Raw genomic sequence first — 18,974 nt, forward strand, 5'->3', positions numbered from 1 at the left:
AATTGCATCATGAAAATCTAGTTCTGATTCTAGTTTCAGTTTCGATTCTAGATAATACATTATGCGTTTATGTTGAGTTCACTCAAGTGGCAATCAATTTCTCACAGATTATAAATATTAACATCAGCATTGTTTTAATGTGTGTACTCAGAAAACAAAAGAGAGCCAGAGATAGAGAGAGAAGTGCAAGGCAGAAAGGGTGAACTCAAATGTCTTCCGCTTTGTTGGTTCCACATTCCATTTACAACATTGTACACAGACAATATTCATTCAGCTCTTTGCATTTTAAAGAGTCACCCCGCGACAGCAAAAGAGATAGCACAACAAATAGTGAAAGAGAGCGAGATAGAGAGACAGAGAGCGAGAGTTCACTGAAGAAAACAATAAAGTAAACAGAGCAGGCGCTCGATTATCGTCCACACGAAATTTTCAATGTAATGAAAGAATGAAAATATGTAAATGATATGAATTACCGCGCAAAGTAGAGGAAATTAATGCTTAAGCGCTAATGTGCATGAATATTAACTAAAAGCATTTATTTACTCTCTAAAGTACAGTAAAAACTCTATGTCAAAAATAATTTACATAAAATTTAATTCAATTCCTAAATTCCTATTGAATATTATTTTGAAAGCTATACTTATTCAGTAATAGAATTCGGATTGAAAAATCTTTATTTTCCTAAATTTCATAATCATTACTTATTATTGATAACTTACTGAACAATTTCAGTTTAATTGAAAGTTACTTTTTGGTAGTTTAATATTATATTTTTAGTAAAGAATGTCAATGAAAATAAAAACTTTATTTATACAACATATAATAAATTTTTATAATGATATTTCTCAATTACAAATAATTCAGTAATTATTACCACAAAACTTTAATTCGATCGCCCACTGTACACACAATGTAATATTGATCCCGTAAAGAATTAAAATTCGAATGAGTTTGACAAAGGTTCCAGCTGTTCCATTTGATAGATAACCTCTGCGATCTCTATGCATTTTAGAAGCCTAGATGTAGAGGGATGATTTTTTGGGGTTGAGTGAAGATTTTTCAATTTTCGCGCAGAGGTAATGAAAAATGCACAACTTTGAAAATGCAACGAAAGAAAATTAGGCGTGACAGGAAAAAGATGAATGTGCTAATGGCTTGAAAAGTAGAGTTCATATTTCAAACAAATTTTTATACCAAAAGGATTTTTATACCAAAAGGATTGTTGTTAAGGTACGGATATACGATTTTTTTAACTTAAATTTATATATTTACATAAGAAAATAAGTTTACATAGAAGGTAAATTAATAATAGTTTAAAAGTAACTTTAAATGATAGTTCAATTCTTAATTTTTCTTTATTGCTTAAGATTATTTTAGGAGTTTCATATATAGATGGAAAAATTATTATTTATTTATATTTTTTATGGAAAAATTTGTATATTTTTTATTTAACTGGTGTCCTGCTGTTGTATTTATTACAACATTAACAAATTTTACTTATTAAGACAATAGTGGATTACAATAAATTAAATAAAATTTTTAAAATTTTCTTTAATAATATTTTAAATATAATATAATTATATTTAAGCACGGCTTAAGATTGAATGCTATATATATGCCCCATTCAGTAGGGTGTAGCGTATAGTAAATTGTCGCCAGAAAATAATCTCTCAAAGATTTTAGAAATGCCTGCAGCACACACAGAGCCAAAACTCAAAACCCAAGCATAAGCAAATGGAACGGGAAGAGCCGAAGTCGAGCGATGGCGACGACGACGTCGTCGACGACGATGTCGATGCCGAGTCAGAGCAAAATGAAGCATACTCGCAATCGTAATCGTAATGAGTGTGCGTACTGTAATTGTGTCTGTGTGTGAGTGTGTTGTGTGTGCTGTGTGTGCAGTATGACAGTCTGACAATCGGACAGTCAGGCAGTGAGGCAGTCAGTCAGTTAGGCAGTCTGTTTGGCTGGCTGGTACAAAATGTTGCGATCGACCTCCCGTGGGCTTAGTTTGTGAGACGCCTCCGAAGCGGCAGCAAGTAGTAGTTGGTAGCATTTGCAGTCGCCAGTCGTCAGTCGCAGTGCATTTTCACACATTGTGCTCGGAGAGTTCATTCAAAATTAGAAACGTTTTTGCCGCGCAGCTGTTGAAGAAATTCTATTCGTGTTTCTTTTCGTGTTTATTTTAACATATTCAAAACGAACTAATTTTGACAAGCACAAAAGGGAAACAAAAGGAAAAACCACAAAAAGAAACGTAGAAAATAGAACACACAAGATTAACCACAATAAGAACGCACACATTAAAAGTGAAAGTGAAAACAAGAATTAAAAAAAAAATACCGAAAACAACAACAAAGTTTTGCATTTGCTTTTGCTTCGCCTCTATCATCTATCTTCTATCGTCTCCTATCAGAATTGCCTCGCTGCATTTATATTTTTTTGTTGAGATCCGTCTGTGCCGTATTATCAGTCTGCCACTGGATAAGGAGGAGCATTCGACTTCTCGACTTCTGAAGCAGATTGGAGGTGCAGTGAAGTGTTCAGTGCGGTGCGGTGAAGTGCGGTGTTCGGTTCAGTGTCGTGTTAATGCACTCGCGATCGTCCGACAATTGATTGCATTAAGTTCCATATATATATATACTATATAAACGCATATTCATATACATAAATATATGGCAAATCCGAATCGCGACTTTTGTGATTTGCTATTTTCAATTGAACGATTAATTGGCGTAGATTATAAATAGATTCGCATAGACAGCGACACAAAGCCAAGTTCAGTGTCAACATGTGCGCAGCATAAAAATTCAATTGACCGACTGAAAACTGTATTTATAGAGCTCATTTAAACAAAATTTAAAAATAAACTGTTTGTAAGAAAAACAATCATTACTGTGATATTTTGTAAAAGACAAAAATATGGCGATATCAAAGGACGCAAAACTGGAGAAGACGCGAGAGCTGATCAGCGAACAGGGCATGAAGGATTTGCTCACCAAGCAGTTGGAAATTGTGGGAAGTGGCGGAGCCTTTGTTTGGTATGTAAATAAAGTTCTTTCCTAAATGAATCTATGGATAAAAAGTCAGAATCGTTAGCATAAGTTTGGTTAGGATAAAAGGACTCTGCCTTCAGCATAAGTTTGTTTAGGATAAAAGGCAGAGTCCTTACTTATGCTTATGCTGAAGATTCTGTTTTTTTATCCATAGATTCAGGGATAACTTGTTCTTTTCCTACTCCAATGAATCACAAAGTCTTTCCTCTACATAATTATATATAAATCCAACTCGAGTTGGAAAGTAAAAACTCATGTGCAGTATATTAAATTCAAGGTGTTAACCTAAAGGTCAAGCCATTAGAACTTAGTTTTAACAGGAATTCTTTAAGGAAGTAAACTTCTGTATTTATATTCCCTATCATGAACCGGTAACAAAGTTCAATTCAATACACGTAACTCCCTAGGGTAATCAAAATTTTAAATGCTCACATGAATAATTATCACGCGATGTGAGTAAGTGTCAAGTATTCTCTATTGTAGTGCCCGAAGTCTGGTCTAATCTAGAATATAGTTCAGCAAGTATTAATTATAGCATCAAATCAGAGCTCTATTAATGATAATGTCTATGGAGCTCACGATTGCTTTCAAAAAACGTGAAATACAAAAAAGAATGTGAACGAATCGTGCTATTAATCTACATACTCGTCGCTTGCATTCTAGTATTTGAAAAGCGGTTCTAATAATGTAATCAATGTAATAATTTCAACATTTTTATATTTTTGCAATTGGCACCCAGATCTTATCTTAATGGGCCAGGCTTGGTAATTAATTGCCTGGGGAGGGGGGGGGGGGTGAAGATGGTTTTGGTCGAAGGACAAGTCATTCAACTGTCTTAAATGGAATCGTTCAGTTACGTGCTTGAAATATTCATAGTTGCACTTAAACTAATATTGAAACTATTTTTTTATTTTTGACGATCTTCAGTCAGAACTGATTCTCGACTCGATGTGACCGTCTGACGGTCGTTAAAAAACGAAAATGAAAACGAAAAAATAGAAAAAAATTTAGTCGAATATGTAAATATTGCGCATTGCGTTCCGGTTGCCCGATTTGATTAACGATTAGTGACGGTGTCGTTTACATTGAAAAAACGAAAATATTCTCAATATTGTATCGGGAGTCGCACTCATCGTATTCATACTCATACTACGAGTACTCGTAATCGTACAAAATCGGAGACGTATTTTCAGCAGCATGTGCTGAATTCTCAATGGCCCGAAAAAAAACAATATATGTGAGTTTTTGGAATGTGTCACTAACCTTCACAACTTTTTTTTTTGTGTTCGCAATTATCAGTTGGCATTTAAATATTTTGCGATTGTCATTTTCGCAATTATAAATATTATTTTGTATTATTGTTTCATATTGTGTTTAGGCAATAACAAGCCATTTAATAAATTTCGTGCTAATGTGCGAAAGATTGATGTTGCGTGTCAAAAACAAGCCAAATGACAAATAACAAAACTATTGATTACGTATCACGATTAACTCCAGCTAAAGCGTTATAATTAGCGCCAGGTGAAACTCTGTCAGCGATTGACACAAATCATTTGCACCCACGCAATTATCTAATATTTACCTTTTCGCTTTCAGGGCAATCTTCTTTCTCTGCGTCACCCCCAACATATTGAACGGTTTCCATGTGTCCTCCTACACACTGATTGGTCATCAACCTGACGATCCTCGGTGCAATGTTGATGATCTGCGTGCTTCAAACTGGACGCTGGAGCAGAAACGCAGCATCACAGAACGGGAATTGGAAAGGGAGAAAGGTTGCAAGGTCTGGGATTGGGATTATAGGCACCTGAGTGGCATGTCCTTTGAGGATGCTCAGAACTACACGACACGCTTGGCCCTGATCAATAAACCCGCTAATGTCTCCTGCAAAGTGAAGGGCAACTACGAGTATCTGAACCCAGAGAGCACTTTTGTCACAGACTGGGACTTGGTCTGTGATCGCGAGATTCAAAGGACTTCCGCACAGGTTTCCATCTCGCTGGGCAAGTTCTGTGGCTCCTTCTCCTTTGGCATTCTTGCTGACAAGTAAGTATTTAAATATAAACTTATACTGTTTATAGTTATCATAAAATATTTATCGTTTTGCTGAACTGTACAGCTTAAATCTTAGAGCTTTAAAGTTCTTCAAATAATATTCTTACACAAAATTTTATCTTTAGTAATAACATTTTGCAAAACGCTGAAAATTTCATGAAAACCATTAATAAAACTTACGATTTTTAATTAAGTAAATCTACAAAAATATATTTGTGAGTAAGCTTCTCCGCTCAAAACGATTATGTTGCTAAAAAGTTTATTGAACGTATTGGGAAAATCTACAATTTTAATTAATCTTTATTTTAAGTTTGTTAATAATAGTTTTTCCACTAAATACATACAATTGGTTTATATTATGACAAATTTGTTTTTCCAACATGCATTATCTCGTTGAAATAAACAATTCTGTTCTTCATTTAAACTGAATTGCAATCTTTTTATGAAATATTTACAATATTATGTTCTTCATTTAAACTGAATTGTAATCTTCTTCCGTAATATTTACTATATTTATTTTTGACCTTATTTCTAGTCATTTATTTTTATTGTATGTTAAGTTATATTTACAGTATTTAATAAATTTATATTAATTGCTATTCCTGCGTAGATTTGGCCGCAAGACTTCCTTCACGTTGGGCGCCGCTTTCTACATAGTGGGCAGCATCATGTGCAGCTTCTCGCCTTGGTACAGTCTCTTCCTGGTGGGACGTTTTGCTCTCGGCGCTGCCTCCTCGGGTATCTTCTATCCAGCATTTACCATGAGTAAGTCGACTTCGAGTTAATCAAATGAAGTTTATTAAATTAAAAATATAATGCTTTGCAGTTGTGGAAAACATTTGTTTGAAGCATCGTTCGTGGATGTCCATTGCCTTCTCCGCCTCGTATCCTGTGGGCATGATCATGCTGGCGATTACAGGGTATCTGATACAACCGTGGCGCTATCTGCAGCTGGCACTCACGATACCCTCGATGCTGCTCATACTCAACTGCTAGTGAGTTTAATTCAAACAAACTTAATAAAGCCTTCTCTAATCCTGCCTTATTTACTGCCTTTAGCTTAATGAATGAATCACCAAGATGGTTGATCACCAAGAAGCGCTACGATCGCGTCTATCGGATTCTCTTCAAGCAGCCCAGTCACTATGAGGTTCAGCCAGCAATCGCCCCAGCCACCGAAATTGTTAGCGATAAGAAAACAGTGAGTGACAAAGTGACAAAAAAAAAAAAATTTTGAAAGATGCATTTGTTGCTAAGTGGAAAGTATGGGACTAAATGGGAAATACTTTTTTTTTTTCTTGTAGCTGGAACCCACTTCAAATGATTCACTTGGTCAGAAGCTAAAGAACGGTCCACTCAAGTCCATCATTGAGCTCTTCTCGAACCCGAAAGTGCGCAAATTGATCTTCACATCGTACTTTATGTTCTGCGTTACTTCGCTGAGTTACTATGTGACAGGTGAGGCTTAAATCAGTCTAAAATAAGACTTCCTCTTTACTAATTTCTTTCCTCTTTATAGCTCTGAATGCGGACAACATGAAAGTGAGTCGCTATCTGTTTATTATAGCCACCGGCTTGGTGGATATTCCTTCGTATCTGGTGCCCGTGTTTATGCTGCGCTTCACTGGACGTCGCATCACCACGATGTTTCTCTTCATGTGGACTGGAGTCTCGTTGCTCCTGGTGCTCGCTGTGCCCGCTGGCAACACCACGTGGATTGTGATATTTGCGCTGCTGGGTCGTTTTGGCATCAGTGCCACTTACTCGGTGGTCACACTCTACACCGCCGAACTGTATCCCACAGAGATACGCAACTCGGCATTGGGAACTTGTTCGACGTGGGCGCATGTCGGTTCGATATCGGCGCCATATGTCGTCGATGTGCTCGGTGCCTTGGGCTGGTACATTCCAACAACGATTTGTGGCTGCTGCGTTTTAGTAGCAGGTCTGCTAACACTTACATTGCCCGAGACGGGCACTGGGAAATTGTCGGACAAGGTGGAGGATTCCGCCTCCTCATCGACCGAAGTGAAGGCTGAAAAGCAGTAAGATCGAACCGCGAACCGCGACACACAAATGGTTCCACTTAAGTTGTAAGTTAGTTTAATTGAAGCGTCAACGACCCCGCGTAATTTGTAATTTATCTACCAGTACTCTAGACCTAAGTTTCTTCATATTTGTATCTGTATCTGTCTTGTTGTTATTATTTTTTAATAATCCTTGCATTGTCGTAGCATATACATTATTATATTCGTGTAATGTTTTTTGTTTGAGATAACGTATAATAAATAAATTATACATACATTTATACATACATTATCATCATCATGTCCAGGTCTTTTGCACCAACAGCTGAACCCAATCGTAATAGGGTCGCGTCACCGTATAGATGCTGGGCATTCCCTTGATGCCACAGGTCAGACCATGCGATACCAGACCATAGATATATTCACCTCCGCCATCACCATACCGACATATCAACGGTCCACCCGAATCGCCTTGGCACGAATCCTGATTGTTGCCCAGCGCACAAACCGTATTGCCGCCATTCTTGGGCGCCCAAATGTGGCCAATAATGTCGCGACACTGCTGATGGCCAATGACACGCACCTCGGCCTCAAAGAGCTGCTTTTGCGATGGTCCTGCATGCCGTGTGGCGCCATAGCCAATAATGCGACACGATTCTGGGAGCAAACATTGCAAGAGGACTTCAAATATTATAATAAAACTTCTCACCATTGCTGTGCGGTTTCATGCCCTGTGGCGGCAGCTGAGCGTATTGTAAATTGCTGCTGAGTTGGCTTTTGAATTCACGATCCAATTGGAGTAAAGCAATATCGTTGCGGTAGTTGGAACTGTTTGGGAAAACAAAAGGTTTTAATATACATCGCAGTTATTGCTCAGCTTGTGCAACTTACGGTTGAAAGTAAATATACTCAGTTCTTTCCACGCCATACGGTTCAAGATCATGCACATTTTCAATGTTCTCATATCCAATAAAGGCCACAATCTGATGAATGTTTCTAACACACAATTATCTAAGACAAGTGTTTTTTTTCGTTTGACAATCTACTTACTTTCTCCATACGCAGTGAGCAGCACTTAGTATCCAGCGTTCACTTATTAAACTTCCACCACAAAAGTGCTGATAAATCCATTTTAGACTCGCATTTCTATTGTTGCCATATGCGTAGTGCGCATCTTGCAGCGACACCATATACGGATACTTGGAGATGCTGCCTGAAATATTAATGGAATTTTTTTAATAACTTTCCCAATTATCTGTACGATAAACGCATACTGCCCTCGCTGGCAACAATGCGACCGCCAACAATGGGTACAGCGTGACATTTGTGCGAATCAAGAAGATTTATTGCTGCAACTGCTGCAATGATAATTAGGATACCACATTTTCGATTGGAATGCGAACCAGCCTTCATGCTGGCAATTGGTACAAGAGACTAAAGACTTAACTACGACCGTCATCATTTTCAGTCATGAATTATGATAATACACAAATAAGCGTAAGCGCTCTCACAAGGGGAACAAGCTGTGCAAATATTTCAATGTGAATGTGTTGATAGAATGTTTTGAAATCTCTACGCTGCGCCACAGCGGGTCGAAAGAAAACTTTTCACATATTTAATTCTAAAGTTAAGTTAAAGAAGAAATTTTTTAATTAAGATTAAAATTTGAAAGCAACGAAAGTCTACACTTAAAATGTAGGTGTCTTATTTGAAAAACTGTTAGAAGTGGCAAGTCTGCACTTAGCGATCTGGCAGCACTACGTTTATTTCGTTTACGTTAAAGTGCGCCCTTACGTTATGGACCGCAACAGTCTGGCCACACTATTACTGCAGCACAGCTGATTAGTTGTATTCGGGACCTGTGAATGGTCAGACGCCATTGTGTTCACATTACGTGCGTTGCAAATTGTAAGTGGTAAATCGTTAAATAAATTCATCATCTGCTTATCTCAAACACATTGAAATGTTTATTTATGACAAACTTCCGTGTAACGGTTATACTGCACATTTTGCCATACATTTTGAATCATGGAAATAAGCCTAAAACACACAATTGTTGAATGTTTTTGTTGTTGGCCTGTTCTATTGTTTTGTTTTGTGAAAAAATAAATATCATGTATTTCAATCAATTGTCAGTGGCAAATTGTTCTAAAACTTAGTGTTAAGCATATTGCTTGTGTGTGAATCAATTAGTCATCAGCAACATACTAGGGCTGAACTCAAGGTGACAAAATCCAAAATTGAAGCAAGCAACCCCGCCCACTTTATTTTGGGGGCTCTTATGGACAACAATGATTGCGCTGAATCAAATGTTTCGCGAGCTGCAACGTGCGTTTATTAATGAAATATGGCATCATTTCAGAAGCAGTACCATAATGTCACAAGGCGGTGGCACACCATCGGCTGGGAATCCAACAATCCTGCATGCTGGCAAAGTGTTCATACAACGCGACTATAGCGATGGCACATCGGTCAAATTTCATACACGGCTTCCCCCTGAGCTGGAGGGCATGGTAAATAAATATTTCTCCTAATTATGAATATGCTTTACAATTTGCACTTTGCACTTTTACAGATCGAACGTCATGTGTTCGAGGCCACCATTAACAGGCTTAACGAATTTTATGCCGAGGCCGAGGAGGGATCATGTGGCACTTACTGCGAAGGTTGTATAGGTTGTATTACGGCATATTTGATCTACATGTGCTCCGAGACACATTACGAAAAGGTAACTAAATAAAATTACAATATAATGTGGTGCCGTGGATCGCCAAAAAATAAAAATTTAGTCAGAGGAACTGAATTCTTTTAGTATAACTTCTTTATTTGTCTGGGCCTTATTTAAGTGTTGCTAATTTTCTCCTTTTCAAATTGCAGACGCTGCGTAAAATATCCAAATTTGTTGCTTCCCAAAATGAGCGCATTTATAATCCAAAGGGACTGCAATTGATTGATCCAACATTTCGTGGTCTTCGTGTTATAGAAATAACCATATTTGATCGTCCAGGGCGAACGTGACTTCCGCTCTCCCATTCAGCCAATGAGTTTTTCATGTGAGACATCGGCGTTTACTTCAAGAAAGAATGAAATGAAAACAAAACTCTACTACCAACACAACAACAACAAGGAAAATTGTTACAAAAAAGCAGCAAACAAGTCAAAGCCATTTCGCCACGCCTTTTTGTGCGTGTGCGTTTAAACCCCCATAAAAAAAAAAAACAAAACGCAAAACTGTGCAGTCAGCTAAAGCTTTATATATAAAAAACACCTAAATGGATATGAACCATATATAGGGAATATGATCTACAATGAGTGCAGCATGTGGCATAGTGTTGGATCAGCAAAAGCCTCTTCTGGAGCACGTAAATTAGTCAGTAAGTCTAATGTAATGATGTTGTCTCAGTTGGCAGTCATAATAAGCGTTATGAATAACTGTATGTAGTCGTTAGCGGTTAACTTGTTAGTTAGTACGAAGAGTATTTGGATGCGTTAGCAGAGAGTTAGTTGCTAGTTAATTAAGTGGAAAGCTACTGAGAAAACAAATGCATTTCAAGCTAATACACAAAAAAAAAAAAAAAAAAACAGAAAAACAATGAAAATTGAAACGAAAATTGATAAGAAATGATTTAGTTACAACACACACAGACGCATACACACATTCATTTTGCAAATGTTGTTATTGCTTTTACTAATTTATACCGTGTTTTTTGCGAGATAATTGTTACTAATTCAATTGTATTGTATTCGATTTTAGTTTCTAATTACAAAACAATAACTTGTAAAAAGCAAAAATGAGAATTGCGTTTCATTTTCAACTTAATCTAAAACATTCTGCTTTAGTGCAATTATAAAATGTATGTACAATATGTTAAGTGTAGCACACATATAAACACATACATTTTAACACACATCTTTCACTTGAGAATATAAATATAGTTAAAAAAAAAGTACATATGCATAAAGTTTTATATACAAGTCTTGAACAATATCAAATAGCGCCAAATGAACTTACATATATAGCATATATACAATACAAACATATAATCAATTGAAGAGTTGTTCAATTTTAATAAAAGTCTACAACAATATATAAACAATGATGAGATGAAATGTTTATTTATTCGAAATCTGAAATTAAGAAAACCAATTAAAAGTCATTGTTTATTTGGATTGATCATTTATTTTCGTACAGCTTGTAATTAATTCAAGAATTTAAATGTTTTAAACATTTGAATTCACGGATGCGTAATCAAACTTCAGTTTCGTCCAAAGTAAAATAAATATTTCCACACAATAATTTTTTGCTATCATTTCTTTCGGTTTTAATACTCGTATATGTATGTACTTATGTATATTTTGTTATTTTTTAAAGAATTCCTATAACGATATATGTATGTGTTGTGTTTTCTTTTTTGCTTTCCTAATGCATAACAATCATTCTTCTGTTTTCCAAAGTTTTCCATTGCCAAACCCTGTATTTAATTTCACAGCTTTTCTTCTTTTTTGTTTGCAAACTGCAAATTTATTTGCCCGCATCGTTCATGTTTTTGGGCAAACTAAGCAGCGAATTGATCAACTCCGAGTTGCGCTTTGGCATACGCATATTGTTGTTGGGCAACGCGTTGGCCAGATAGTAGGGATAATACTTGCAGGGATTGCCAGCTGCCTGCAGTGGGGCATAACGTGCCGCATTATTGATCCAATCGAATAGATCCCGATTGTATTCCTTCTCCATGTAACGCTCCTCGTCCGGTGTGGCGACGACCAGAGAGCAACTGATCAACACCAAGATAGCCAGAATTAGATTGTAGTTGGCCATTGTCAAAAAGAGATTCACGCGAACAACGAACTGCAGCAAAGCACTTGAAACTTGCGAATGAGACCATTGAGGATTGTGGTCTGATTTATATAGCAGGACATTTTGGTCGGTTGAACCAGGCAGCTTAGGTAAATCACAGCTGGAAACCGCACGCGTATTCAACGCATCCAGTGTCAGTTCCATTGGCAAATATGTCAGGCGCAGGCAAATAACTAAAGGTTGGCTACGGCGAGTCGCCTCATGGCCAATATTTGATTATGCAGTGTGTTTTTATGTGCTTGCCAACACAACACAACACAACAGAACACAACACGAGAGAACAGAGAACCCGATACGAAGCCAAAGACATCTATTTGCTTACGCGGAAAAGTCCTCCATCGCAAAGCTGAACTGGTGACATACATTTTGTTTTTGTTTGCCTCGCCAGATTAATTTTAGACTAAACTCCATAAAATTCGAATGCTGTATTAAATAGCCGAAAACATTTTTATGGCCACTTCCAAAATAATCGCCACCCACGTGCGCCGCAAATCTCTTAATTCAACTCACTGCCAGATTATCCAAACAAAAAATATTTTTATTATTCTGGCAATAATTTAAATATTAGCACAGCAAACTAAATACATATTTCGCTATGACGCGCTTTAAGCTTTAAAGAGTTGTGAAAATATTTGTCGCTGGTTGTTGTGTATTAAAGAAGAATTTAAATGTGGGAAAACCCCATTGAGTAGAATGTTTAAAGAAGAGATTTATTTTATGATTTGACGCAACTCGATGAAATATTTACAACTTGCAAATAATTTGTATTTTATTTAGAAAATTAAGTATACGAAAAAACCTATTTTGAGTACAACATTAAAAGAAAAGTTTTAATATAATGAAGTGTTCTCAAAAAATCTGTTTCTTTTAATTAAAATATTTATAAATGAATTAACAGCAGTATTGAGTGGACAATTTCAAATATTATTATGTTTTTTAAGTTTTTTTTTTATTATAATTCACTCATTTATGGGTATGAAAGTGTCAATAAGAAACTAAGAGTTTCCTGAGTCGAGCATTATTTCAAATTTTAGCTTATTATTATATCTTCACAACTTCCTTAAGCTTTAGTTTTTTTTATTGAATTAAAGTATTCAAACATAAAATTGCGTAATTCCAAAGAACGTTAAAGACTGCAATATTTGCAAAAAATAATTATTCGCAAAAAATTGAAGAACCAGCTGTGCAAATTTGTTATTATCGAATGGTAAATAGGCAAATTGGTATAAAAGTCAAATTGTTGCCAAATTCGAACACACTTCATAACTTCACTTAAAGATGAGAATCGCGACATTACTTTTTTGGCTGTGCCGTGCTCGCCTTCTGTTTGATTCCAGCCAGCGAGTCTGTGGCTTGTACGTCCTTAGATCCTGATGAGCCAACTGGCTGCACAGATTGCACGGATCCTGATAATGAAACCGAGGATGACTGCACAACAACAACAACAACAGAAACAACGTCAACAACCTCAACTACGGCGTCATCATCTTCAGGATCGTCGTCGTCATCGAGTTCCACTAAAGGAACACGAAAGCGTATCCGTATCAAGAACTTGAGGTATACGAATGTTCGCCGAATCCGTGTTAACCGAAATGCCAACGTAGTTACAGCCCGACGAAACAATAATAACAGACGAGTTACTACAGTGACTGTTGGTTAATATTATATTTGTTGTGCAAATATTTTTGACATAATAAAAAGAAATATTGCTCTCGAATCCTTTCTTTCAAAATTTCGGGCATCAAAACCGTAATTGCGGTAATTTCGCAAAAAATAAAATGTCGTCATGTCTCTCGACAATTAATGCATGAAAGAATAATTGTGTAGAACATTTTTTGATAATTTCAAAAACCAATTAAAAACATGAAATATTATATTATGCTAAAGGAAAAGAGTTATTCTGTTGATTTTGCCTTCACAGCCAAAAATTAGTATAAAAGACAAGTCGTTGCCAAACTCATCATACTTGAAAGGTACTTTCGAAAATGAGAACTTTAACATTACTTTTGGGCTTACTAATCTTTTGCTTTATTCGTGTCAGCAATGCTGATGAATGTACATCTTTGAATCCCGATGAACCAGCGAACTGCACAAATTGCGCTGATCCTGAAAATGCAATCAAGAATGACTGCAATACAACATTAACATTGATTCAACGAATTCGACAATAATAACAATAATAACATTAATAACAATATTAACAATAATAAGAATGATAACAATAACAACAATAATAACAGATTACTTTTAGGACTGACCAATCTTTTGGATGATTCCATTAATATTATATAATGCATTAGTTGTTTTGAATCATTGCTTCATAAATATATTTATTAGTGAAAAGATACATAATTCTGTTTTGTTATGTTGATAAGAAGTGCTTTTAAATAACTTTACAATTTTATCGGATTGCAATAAAATTCTCAAAATTATAAATACTTAATGGGGCCGGAGATGCCTCCTTTTGCCTACAAACATTTCCTGCCGGCACAGAGTTATAATAATCTTCTATCATATGGGTAACGCTTATTAAAAACACGCACTCAAAAAGCCAAGTTTTTGAGAGCAGTAAACCCATTTCACATCTGGAAAATAATAACTTAGTTGAATACATTTGTGAAATGCTCACATTTAATATAAACGAAACAAATTGAAGGCGATCAACAAAGCCTAACGTCTTTTGAAGAAGAACTCAACATTATTATATTATAATAATTCACTTATTAAAATGCACTCGAAAATTTTGTGCATTTTACATAATTTTGGAGAAATTTAACACAATCTTAGAGAGTCTAAATCATATTCAAATTTGTCATATTGTTAGTTAACACAGTAGTCGGCAATAACTGCTCTGAATTCATTATTTGCAAATGCAGGTCCATCAAAAATATAAGTGCGTTAATTTCGCTAAAAGGGGTCGATAAGCCTTTTGACGCTTTTAGTTTCAAAGCTTCCAGAAGATCAAAGTTGACGAATCAAATGCCTATGGAAGAAAATTTGCAAAGAATATTTTTGCTAGTACCATTAAAAAAGTGAAATTATGCTATAAACTATAATTCACAAATGTTAAAGAGTCATTCTGTAGTTTTGTCGTCATAGGCACAAATTAGTATAAAAACAAAATAGTTGCCATAATCTTCATCACACTTAAAAGTTTCTTTAGAAAATGGGAGTCTTCACATTACTTTTGGGCTTGCTCATCTTGTGCTTTATTCGAGTCAGCAATGCTGAGGCAGATACGTCCATAAATTCCGTTGTGCCAGCTAACTACATGGATTGCCCTGATCCTGGAAATGCAATCAAGGATGACTGCTCTATAGCACTAGGAACAATGACACGCACACGAAGACAGGCATGGCCTCTTCTCCGAAATTTGAATTTTACAAATATAAACCGACGTCCCTTTCTGCGAAATGACTACAACAATGATAGGAAGTTCCCCTTCGGACTGGCCAGACTTTTTGGTTGATTTCGGATATTTAGCACAATGATGGTTTAATCTATTTATTAAATACAAAATAATACTGTTGTTCTATGTTGGTAACAAAAACACTGATTAAAAACGAATGAAAGTCTAAAATAAATGAGAATAATCAAAAATAGAACTTTCTTTTATTTTTTACCTTACATTCAGCCACACCCAAATATGAAGTAGCCGAGATGTAAACCCACTCAACATCTTGACATGAATTTAGAATATCCAAGGGTGTGATTTATTTTTGATTCAAACAAAGCATTGTTAAACTGTTTAGAGATTAAGAACAACTTCACAAGTATTATTTTGAAATTTCAGCAAAAATATGCGTAATACTTATAGACCGAACACAAATCATATAAAAATGTGTCATTAACAATAGCAGGAGAGATGTAAAACCCTAATAAAAATAAAAAAGCTTTGGAATCATTGCATTCAAATTTACGTTCATCAAAAACGTAATTACGTTTTGCCAAGAGTCGCGGCTTTCAGAAGATCTAAATTGATGAATTAAAAACTTATGCGAACAAAGTGTATCAAAGTATATGTTAATTGTATAGAACATTTTTGAGTAATATGAAAAACCATTTAATAAGTGAAATTAAGCCACCAAGTTTAATCGACAAGAGTTAAAGAGTCAAATGAAGTTGTGAATTTAAGGTAATTAGGATGAAATTAGTATAAAAGCCAAATCGTTGTACAAAAAATGATCATATTCGTGAGTTTCTATACGAGTGCTTTTTATACGAGTAGCATACTTTTAACACTACTTAAAAAATCACGTAGCCGAGACGTAAACCCATTTGAGAAAGAATTTAATACGTTACATGCTAGAATTTTCAATGGTGTGATTTATTTTTGATTCAATTGCATTTACTTACATATTAATTAGTTACACAAATTAATGAAATGCTCGCATATCATCAAATCAAAACATATTGAAGGCGTTTAACAAAATCTTAATTACATCTTTTAGAGATAAGCAAAGGACTCAACAATTATTTCTTTAAAATTCAACCGAAAATTGTTTATGTACATAATTTTGGAAATACCTAATACAACTTTGGAGAGTGCTAAACATTAAAATCATATCAAAGTTTGTCAACTTATAAAAGGATTCATTTGGTTTTTTGCCTAGACAGCCAGTTGATGGCGCTTATTCGTTTCCTTTCGTTAATATTCACAAAGCTTTCAAGTATATTCATAAAACATTTCTTCGTTCGTAAAGTTGTCTGGATTTCGTACAATCAATGGCGCATCAGATTAACTAGAAAAATAGTGTGTTTCTTTCTTTTTGGGTTCAATGTGAGTGTTTGTGTGTGTGTGTTGGTGGTGGTCATAATAATTATAATGCGGTGCCCTATAATTTACACTCAAGCAATAGTATTAGTTAACTACAAATACAATTGTTATATTTAGTCATTCTAATATATAGAAATCCAAAACTTGCTTGGAATGAATCTCTGTAATCGCTTTATACACATATAAAGTAAGTTTGCTCAACATTTAGAGAGAATGTGGGTTTGCCTACAATTGCGAATATATGTATATATAGTTATAGTTAGCTACAGTTAATCGTTCTTCAAGTAGGTGCTAGTTAATATTATTAGTACATACATATTGTATATATAGTATTTGCTAAGTATTTACCATTTATGCGCAACACACATTTACTTTGAGTTGAATTCAAAAATTGACAAAATTGACACCGCACTGCAGATTCGTTTTTCACTTTTAATATTGAAACAATTTCCCCACATTTGGATTAAATATTTGTTTTTTGTGATGTGCGCTATCGATTTCATATTGGGCTAAAATTTCATTTATTTGTGCTGTATTCATATTGTGTCTTTTGATATACATATACATATACAATTATATGGTAGTTTAGCTAGTCTAAAAATATCATTTAATATTGCTATATAGTTGTAATATTTCACAAAGTTCTTCTTGTTCTGTTCACTAAAAACAAGTATTACAAGTAAGTAGTCATCATTTTGTATTCGAATGTATTTCGTCATGGGACATGCCATCAAGAGTTACAAATATAGTTTAACGACACGTGTATAATTATCACATGCGGACTAGTTGTGTGATAGTTGTTTGTTGTTTAGTTGTTTAGTTTACTTGTTGGGGTACATCAACCTCGAAAGCAAATTACGATTAAATATGCCTCACATAGCCTCACAAATATGACTACATATAGTATATGTGGTTATATTATAGGATATAATTATTTTATTGGTTTTTTGTTGACTAGCACGTTTCGGTTATAAAGAAAACTCTACTTTTCATCTAGTAACATACATACGGTAGTTTTTTTTGGTTTCGGTTTTTGTTCTTGTTGCCAGTGTATGTGTGTGTGTGTGCAAACACCTAAGAGCTTAGAGGTAAGTTCAGATTCAAAAAGATAGAGAGTTTACCCAAAAGGCTTTTGCGCACGCGCTTCGCACCTTTTTGGACCTTAAATAGATCACATGATTTGACATTCACTTAGGTATAATATTGCAATTTCTATTTGCTGTCTTTGTGTGTGTGTTTAGTGTGTGTGTGTGTTCGTGTATAAGTATTTATTTTGTTGTTGTCTCTCTACTAAATAGGCATATATAGTACACGTAGAGCTGGGATTTGATTTCATTAAACTTCAACTACGAGTACACATAATAGTTAAGTATATATTGGTATTTTGTAGGATTGTAGTTGTTAGTTTCTCGACTGTTTCTCAGTCAACATAGTTTTAAGACGCATAAACGCAATTAGAATTCGGTCAGCCCCCCTCCGCTCTTGTCAGTCTCACTGCCAGGAGTATTGGAGGGGGTCACTAAACTCTAATTTGACGGTTTTCGTCATAAAAGCGCACACAGCTTCGAGCGCTTCTTGGTCTTGTCCACGGTGCCAGCCGATGAGGTCGATGACGATGCCGACATGCGTCCCACGCTGCCAGCATTCGGTTGCGATGGACTCGTCGGACTCTTGTCATCCATGTCCTCGCTCACATGCGATTCAAGCAACTTCAGCGATGTCTTTGGCTTCGAGCCATCCATGCTGTTGTACAGCGTCTTCGAGAGCTTCGAACGCACCACTTTACCCAATGCTCCGGTCTTCTTGATGCTCAACCGCGAGCCACTTCGTTGATGCTCAGGCGTGTGACTATCGTCGCCTCCGTGCTGCGACTGCTGATTGCAGTTGAGCGTTGTCACCGTGAACTCGATGTCCTTGATCTCCTCATCGGCACAGCCCGCAAACTCCTCCACTGGCTTGTCAATCGTATCGTGATCGATCCAGGTGAGACCCATTTCAACCTTTTCCGCCAAATCCTGCCAATTGCGGCGATTCTCCAGCGTGCCTTCGTACAGCGGCGTTATCCAAGGGAAAGTGTCGCACAACACGCGATACAGCGGCAGACAAATGACATCTATGAAACCCACCTGCATCTTGGGCAGCTCGTCTTTGCGTTCTCTGTTTAAGAAAGAGCAAGTTATAGTTATATTTTAAGCAGTTCA

General features: G+C 35.9%; 5 protein-coding genes across 8 annotated transcripts in view; 2 read left to right on the plus strand and 3 right to left on the minus strand.

Moving 5' to 3' along the window:
* Positions 1–1,959: 1,959 nt before the first annotated feature.
* On the plus strand, positions 1,960–7,425 carry LOC133836244 (organic cation transporter protein). The gene is made up of 7 exons (XM_062266616.1): positions 1,960–3,041; positions 4,653–5,102; positions 5,722–5,876; positions 5,938–6,106; positions 6,171–6,312; positions 6,416–6,569; positions 6,631–7,425. Exons 1-7 carry the CDS (start codon positions 2,923–2,925, stop codon positions 7,158–7,160), a joined length of 1,719 nt encoding a protein of 572 aa, XP_062122600.1. The 5' UTR covers positions 1,960–2,922; the 3' UTR covers positions 7,161–7,425.
* On the minus strand, positions 5,931–8,703 carry LOC133836245 (elastase-1). Of its 3 annotated transcripts, none has more exons than XM_062266617.1 (5): positions 8,413–8,703; positions 8,189–8,351; positions 8,030–8,134; positions 7,848–7,966; positions 5,931–7,795 (listed from the first exon to the last, which is right to left on the minus strand). In XM_062266617.1, exons 1-5 carry the CDS (start codon positions 8,549–8,551, stop codon positions 7,437–7,439), a joined length of 885 nt encoding a protein of 294 aa, XP_062122601.1. In that variant the 5' UTR covers positions 8,552–8,703; the 3' UTR covers positions 5,931–7,436. The 3 variants fall into 3 exon arrangements, with proteins under 3 accessions (XP_062122601.1, XP_062122602.1, XP_062122603.1); XM_062266618.1 differs by having other exon boundaries at positions 8,416–8,700; XM_062266619.1 differs by lacking the exon at positions 8,413–8,703 and having other exon boundaries at positions 8,030–8,121; positions 8,189–8,244.
* Positions 8,704–8,941: 238 nt separating this feature from the next.
* LOC133836248 (golgin subfamily A member 7) lies at positions 8,942–10,369 on the plus strand. 2 transcript variants are annotated; one of them, XM_062266621.1, is made up of 4 exons: positions 8,942–9,046; positions 9,501–9,651; positions 9,714–9,866; positions 10,016–10,369. In XM_062266621.1, the coding sequence occupies exons 2-4, from the start codon at positions 9,514–9,516 to the stop codon at positions 10,154–10,156; spliced, it is 432 nt and encodes a 143-aa protein (XP_062122605.1). In that variant the 5' UTR covers positions 8,942–9,046; positions 9,501–9,513; the 3' UTR covers positions 10,157–10,369. The 2 variants fall into 2 exon arrangements, with proteins under 2 accessions (XP_062122605.1, XP_062122606.1); XM_062266622.1 differs by having other exon boundaries at positions 9,028–9,046; positions 9,504–9,651.
* Positions 10,370–11,607: 1,238 nt separating this feature from the next.
* On the minus strand, positions 11,608–12,494 carry LOC133836247 (protein PDF). Its single transcript, XM_062266620.1, has one exon. The coding sequence runs from the start codon at positions 12,138–12,140 to the stop codon at positions 11,661–11,663; it is 480 nt and encodes a 159-aa protein (XP_062122604.1). The 5' UTR covers positions 12,141–12,494; the 3' UTR covers positions 11,608–11,660.
* Positions 12,495–17,509: 5,015 nt separating this feature from the next.
* LOC133838474 (cGMP-specific 3',5'-cyclic phosphodiesterase) overlaps positions 17,510–18,974 on the minus strand; it is a 60,210-nt gene continuing 58,745 nt past the window's right edge. The window contains exon 14 of the mRNA XM_062269593.1: positions 17,510–18,930. Within this exon, the coding sequence (XP_062125577.1) occupies positions 18,318–18,930 (613 nt within the window). The 3' untranslated portion in view covers positions 17,510–18,317. The remainder of the gene's footprint in view (positions 18,931–18,974) is intronic.

This window comes from Drosophila sulfurigaster, chromosome 2R, assembly GCF_023558435.1.
Source record: "Drosophila sulfurigaster albostrigata strain 15112-1811.04 chromosome 2R, ASM2355843v2, whole genome shotgun sequence".
In the NCBI taxonomy this organism is placed as follows: Eukaryota; Metazoa; Arthropoda; class Insecta; order Diptera; family Drosophilidae; genus Drosophila; species Drosophila sulfurigaster.